The following is a 6,214-nucleotide window of genomic DNA, read 5'->3' as shown; positions in this document are numbered from 1 at the left end:
AGCATCGGTAGAGCATCAGTAAAACATCAGAGCGTCAGTGAAACATCTGTAGAGCGTCAGTGAAACATCTGTAGAGCGTCAGTGAAACATCTGTAGAGCGTCAGTGAAACATCTGTAGAGCATCAGTGAAACATCAGTAGAGCATCAGTGAAACTTCAGTAGAGCATCTGTAGAGCATCAGTGAAACATCAGTAGAGCGTCTGTAGAGCATCAGTAAAACATCAGTAGAGCATCAGTGAAACATCAGTAGAGCATCTGTAGAGCATCAGTAAAACATCAGTAGAGCATCAGTGAAACATCAGTAGAGCATCTGTAGAGCATCAGTAAAACATCAGTAGAGCATCAGTGACACATCAGTAGAGCGTCAGTGAAACATCTGTAGAGCATCAGTGAAACATCTGTAGAGCATCAGTGGAGCATCAGTAAAATATCAGTAGAGTGTCAGTGAAACATCGGTAGAGCATCAGTGAAACATCGGTAGAGCATCAGTGAAACATCGGTAGAGCATCAGTGAAACATCGGTAGAGCATCAGTGAAACATCGGTAGAGCGTCAGTGAAACATCAGTAGAGCATCGTTCAAACATCTGTAGAGCATCTGTAGAGCATCAGTAAAACATCAGTAGAGCATTTGTAGAGCATCAGTAAAACAGCAGAGCATCAGTGAAACATCTGTAGAGCGTCAGTGAAACATCTGTAGAGCATCTGTAGAGCATCAGTGAAGCATCTGTAGAGCGTCAGTGAAACATCAGTAGAGCATCGTTCAAACATCTGTAGAGCATCTGTAGAGCATCAGTAAAACATCAGTAGAGCATTTGTAGAGCATCAGTAAAACAGCAGCATCAGTGAAACATCTGTAGAGCGTCAGTGAAACATCTGTAGAGCATCTGTAGAGCATCAGTGAAGCATCTGTAGAGCGTCAGTGAAGCATCTGTAGAGCGTCAGTGAAGCATCTGTAGAGCGTCAGTGAAACATCTGTAGAGCGTCAGTGAAACATCAGTAGAGCATCTGTAGAGCATCGTTGAAACATCTCTAGAGCATCTGTAGAACATTAGTAGAGCATCTGTAGAGCATCAGTGAAACATCTGTAGAGCATCTGTAGAGCATCGTTGAAACATCAGTAGAGCATCTGTAGAACATTAGTAGAGCATCTGTAGAACATTAGTAGAGCATCTGTAGAACATCAGTAGAGCATCTGTAGAGCGTCAGTGAAACATCAGTAGAGCATCTGTAGAGCATCGTTGAAACATCTGTAGAGCATCTGTAGAGCATCTGTAGAGCATCAGTGAAACATCAGTAGAGCATCAGTAGTTTGTCCATCAGCTCCAGCTGTCTGTAACCTAAAACAAGTTAATTCTAACATTTTGTTTAATTTTACCTCTTTGTTTACCGTTTGAATTTAACTTTGTTTACAGTTTAAATTTAACTCTTTGTGTACAGTTTGTTTATTTCAGCTCTTTGTTTATAGTTTAATTTTAGCTGTTTACTGTTGTTTAATTTTAACTCTGTTTATAGTTTGTTTAATTTTAACTGTGTTTATCGTTTAATTTTAACTATTTGTTTACTGTTTTGTTTAATTTTAACTTTGTTTACAGTTTTTGATTTGAACTCAGTTTACAGTTTTATAGATGTTTGTTACAGTTTGTTTAGTTTGTCTGTGTTGCTTTGATGATTTTGAGCTTCTTGGAGTTTCCTTCAAACTGCTTCAGACCAAGACTGGTTTCTGAGGAGGTTCTGGTCCAGTCCTGAGTTCTGGATCAGTTCTTCCTCAGTTTGAAACAAATTTAATTTCAGATTTTATTGTGAAATATTTTAACAAATTTAAGTGACATGAGAAACAGGAAGCAGTTTGTTGTGATGACTCTTCAGGTGTTTGTTGCAGATGTTTTGTGTTCACCTTTTGGTCAAGAACTTTGTGTTGTTTGTTTACAAGTTTGTTGTCCTGACTTTGTTTTTTGATCGCCTCAGAGTAAACATCAGAAGCATCAGGCCTTTGAAGCAGAGCTGCACGCCAACGCTGACAGGATCCGTGGCGTCATCGACACTGGGAACGCCCTGATCCAGAGAGGAGCATGTGCCGGCAGCGAGGACGCCGTTAAGGTACGCTCATCAGAAGGTTCTCCAACAGGAAGTCAGCTAACAGGCTGCAGGAAGTTAGCTGACAGGCTGCAGGAAGTTAGCTGACAGGCTACAGGAAGTTAGCTGACAGGCTGCAGGAAGTTAGCTCACAGGCTATAGGAAGTTAGCTGACAGGCTGCAGGAAGTTAGCTGACAGGCTGCGGGAAGTTAGCTGACAGGCTGCGGGAAGTTAGCTGACAGGCTGCAGGAAGTTAGCTGACAGGCTGCGGGAAGTTAGCTGACAGGCTGCGGGAAGTTAGCTGACAGGCTGCGGGAAGTCAGCTGACAGGCTGCGGGAAGTTAGCTGACAGGCTGCGGGAAGTTAGCTGACAGGCTGCAGGAAGTTAGCTGACAGGCTACGGGAAGTTAGCTGACAGGCTACGGGAAGTTAGCTGACAGGCTACGGGAAGTAATTTATGAGTTGTGACCTCTGACCTTCACACTGATCTCCAACCAGAGTTCAGGGCTGTGTGTCACTTCATGGTGGGTCCTGATGAGCACCTGGTCCAGGTGTTTCAGAGAGCCATACACTGAGCTGAGCTCAGAAGCTGGTCCAGGTCCAGGACAGCTGCAGTCAGCAGTCATGTGAGGTGTGTTTGTGGTTCTGTCGTCTCCAGGCCCGGCTCGGCGCTCTGGATGAACAGTGGCAGTTCCTGGTCAACAAATCAGCTGAGAAGAGTCAGAAACTGAAAGAAGCCAACAAGCAGCAGAACTTCAACACTGGCATCAAGGACTTTGACTTCTGGCTGTCTGAGGTGACTCTCTGCTCCAAACTCAGGTTCTGACACATGATGGAGAACCTGCTGGTCCTAAGCTCTGGTTCTGGTCCTCAGGTGGAAGCTCTCCTGGCCTCCGAGGATTATGGGAAGGATCTGGCGTCGGTCAACAACCTGCTGAAGAAGCATCAGCTGCTGGAGGCGGACATCTCTGCTCATGAGGTACTGACGCTTCTAGATGTGGGTCGGCTGGTCCTGGTTCTGTAGCTTCTGACCCGGTGTCGTCCTGCAGGACCGTCTGAAGGACCTGAACGGTCAGGCGGACAGCCTGATGGCGAGCAACGCCTTCGACACGTCTCAGGTGAAGGACAAACGGGACGCCGTGAACGGACGCTTCGCTAAGATCAAAAGCATGGCGTCCGGGAGGCGGGCCAAGCTCAACGAGTCCCACCGCCTGCACCAGTTCTTCAGGGACCTGGATGATGAGGAGTCCTGGATCAAGTAAGACCTCCTCCTTCTTCTTCTGTGGTTTTAAGCAGCTGGACTCACAGGTCTGGTCCCCCTCAGGGAGAAGAAGCTGCTGGTGGGCTCGGAGGATTATGGGCGGGACTTGACTGGAGTCCAGAACCTGAGGAAGAAGCACAAGAGGCTGGAGGCTGAACTGGGAGCTCATGAACCTGCCATCCAGGTAAGACTCACCTGCTGAGTGGGAGGGGCTTAGAGTGTTTGTGTCAAACCCTGTGTGTTTGGGTCCAGTCGGTTCTGGACACAGGGAAGAAGCTGTCTGATGACAACACCATCGGTCAGGAGGAGATCCAGCAGAGACTGGCTCAGTTCGTGGAGCACTGGAAGGAGCTGAAGGACTTGTCTGGAGCCAGGTGAGCCTTCAGACACGTCTGGACCAGAACCAAGGGTCAGAACCAGGTTCAGGACYTGTTGTGTTGCAGAGGGAAGAGGCTGGAGGAGTCTCTGGAGTACCAGCAGTTCGTGGCCAACGTGGAGGAGGAAGAAGCCTGGATCAACGAGAAGCTGAACCTGGTCGGGAGCGAGGACTACGGAGACACGCTGGCTGCTGTGCAGGTTCTGACCCAACATTCCCCTTCAGAACCAGAACCTTCCACCAAGAGTTCTGCTGAGTTTACACCTCCTCTCCTCAGGGTCTGCTGAAGAAACATGAAGCCTTTGAGACGGACTTCACCGTCCACCGAGACCGGGTCAACGACGTCTGCTCCAACGGAGACGAGCTCATCAAGAAGGTACTGACCCGGGACCCGTTAGAGCCTTTCAGAGACCGGTTCTGACCCGTCTGATCCATCTGATGTGTTTGATCCAGAACAACCATCACGTGGACAACATCAGCGCCAAGATGTCGGCTCTGAGGTGGAAGGTGTCGGAGCTGGAGCGAGCGGCGGCTCAGAGGAAAGCCAAGCTGGACGAGAACTCYGCCTTCCTGCAGTTCAACTGGAAGGCTGATGTGGTGGAGTCCTGGATCGGTACCAGAACCTCTGGCGTCTACAGACACACAGTTCTCCTCAGCAGAGGACACGAGCTTGTTCTACACTCCAGGTTATTTCACCTCCTGCTCTGGTTCCTCCTCAGGTGAGAAGGAGAACAGCCTGAAGACCGACGACTAYGGCAGAGACCTGTCCTCTGTGCAGACCCTGCTCACCAAACAGGTCGGTTCTGACCCCTCCCCCTGTACTCTGACCCCTCCCCCTGTGCTCTGACTCCTCCTCTTTGTGTTCTCTGACTCCTCCTCTTTGTGTTCTCTGACTCCTCCTCTTTGTGTTCTCTGACTCCCCCCACTGTGCTCTGACTCCTCCCCCTGTGCTCTGACTCCTCCCCCTCTGCTCTGACTCCTCCTCCCCCCTGCAGGAGACGTTTGACGCAGGCCTGCAGGCCTTCCAGCAGGAGGGCATCACGAACATCACGGCCCTGAAGGACCAGCTGCTGGCTGCTCAGCACGTCCAGTCCAGAGCCATCGAGGCTCGTCACGCTGCTCTCATCAAACGCTGGAACCAGCTGCTGTCCAACTCTGCTGCTCGCAAGAAGAAGCTGCTGGAGGCCCAGGACCACTTCAGGAAGGTCAGACCTCCAGCTGGACTCTGGTGGACCTGATCAGGCCCTGCAGACTCTGACCCTGGTTCTGTCCCCGCAGGTGGAGGACCTGTTCCTGACCTTCGCTAAGAAGGCCTCGGCTTTCAACAGTTGGTTCGAGAACGCCGAGGAGGACCTGACGGACCCGGTGAGGTGCAACTCTCTGGAGGAGATCCGGGCCCTGAGAGAGGCCCACGAGGCCTTCAGGTCCTCCCTGAGTTCTGCTCAGGCCGACTTCAACCAGCTGGCCGAGCTGGACCAGCAGATCAAGAGCTACCAGATGGCCTCCAACCCCTACACCTGGTTCACCATGGAGGCCTTGGAGGAGACCTGGAGGAACCTGCAGAAGATCATCAAGGTTCTGCTGCTCTTCCTGACTCACCCAGGTTCTGATGAAGGTTCTGCACACTGACCCGGTTCTGTTTGAGCAGGAGAGGGAGCTGGAGCTGCAGAAGGAGCAGAGGAGGCAGGAGGAGAACGATAAGCTCCGCCAGGAGTTTGCTCAGCACGCTAACGCCTTCCACCAGTGGCTGCAGGAGACCAGGTACGGGACCAGGACCAGGTCCAGRWCCWGAACCTGAACCTGAATCTGACTCGCTTTAGGTCTGAAACAACACTTAAGGTAGAGGTTCTGGTCAGGTGTAAACAGACCGTCAGCCAACACAGCAGGCTAGCTGTGGCTAATGCTAACAACATCAGAAATGCTAATGCTAGCTGTGGCTAATGCTAACAACATCAGAAATGCTAATGCTAGCTGTGACTAATGCTAACAACATTAGCTTGTTAATTTAGTTCAAACTTTTTACTGTCAAAGTTTAGAATTTACTTTAAACACATTTAAACACTTTCCTGGTCCACTGATGGTTGGTTTATATACATGTACACAGTGTATTTGTATATTTATACACAGTGTATTTGTATATTTGTACACAGTGTATTTGTGTATTTATAGTGTATTTCTATATTTATGCTCAGTATATTTATATACATATACCCAGTGCATTTGTATATTTATATAGTATGTGTATATTTATACACAGTAATATTTGTATGTTTATACACAGTAATATTTGTATATTTATACACAGTGTATATATGTATGTTTATACACAGTGTGTATATGTATGTTTATACACAGTAATATTTGTATATTTATACACAGTGTATGTGTATATTTATACACAGTAATATTTGTATATTTATACACAGTGTATGTATGTATGTTTATACACAGTAATATTTGTATGTTTATACACAGTAATATTTGTATGTTTATACACAGTAA

At 48.1% G+C, this 6,214-nt stretch overlaps 1 protein-coding gene across 5 annotated transcripts in view; it reads left to right on the top strand.

Annotated features, from left to right (window-relative positions):
* Positions 1 to 6,214, top strand: part of sptan1 (spectrin alpha, non-erythrocytic 1) — a 39,850-nt gene that overhangs the window by 31,108 nt on the left and 2,528 nt on the right. For all 5 annotated transcript variants that reach the window (XM_014027573.1, XM_014027572.1, XM_014027570.1 and 2 more), the window contains 13 exons: positions 1,967 to 2,098; positions 2,734 to 2,871; positions 2,950 to 3,054; positions 3,125 to 3,333; positions 3,400 to 3,520; positions 3,589 to 3,710; positions 3,780 to 3,912; positions 3,990 to 4,088; positions 4,166 to 4,325; positions 4,432 to 4,508; positions 4,708 to 4,917; positions 4,991 to 5,287; positions 5,361 to 5,473. In XM_014027573.1, coding sequence (XP_013883027.1) covers positions 1,967 to 2,098; positions 2,734 to 2,871; positions 2,950 to 3,054; positions 3,125 to 3,333; positions 3,400 to 3,520; positions 3,589 to 3,710; positions 3,780 to 3,912; positions 3,990 to 4,088; positions 4,166 to 4,325; positions 4,432 to 4,508; positions 4,708 to 4,917; positions 4,991 to 5,287; positions 5,361 to 5,473 — 1,916 coding nt within the window. The remainder of the gene's footprint in view (positions 1 to 1,966; positions 2,099 to 2,733; positions 2,872 to 2,949; positions 3,055 to 3,124; positions 3,334 to 3,399; positions 3,521 to 3,588; positions 3,711 to 3,779; positions 3,913 to 3,989; positions 4,089 to 4,165; positions 4,326 to 4,431; positions 4,509 to 4,707; positions 4,918 to 4,990; positions 5,288 to 5,360; positions 5,474 to 6,214) is intronic.

This window comes from Austrofundulus limnaeus, unplaced genomic scaffold, assembly GCF_001266775.1.
Source record: "Austrofundulus limnaeus strain Quisiro unplaced genomic scaffold, Austrofundulus_limnaeus-1.0 Scaffold664, whole genome shotgun sequence".
Taxonomy (NCBI): Eukaryota; Metazoa; Chordata; class Actinopteri; order Cyprinodontiformes; family Rivulidae; genus Austrofundulus; species Austrofundulus limnaeus.
The sequence above is the reverse complement of the archived record's forward strand: the minus strand, read 5'-3'. Positions and strand labels throughout refer to the sequence as shown.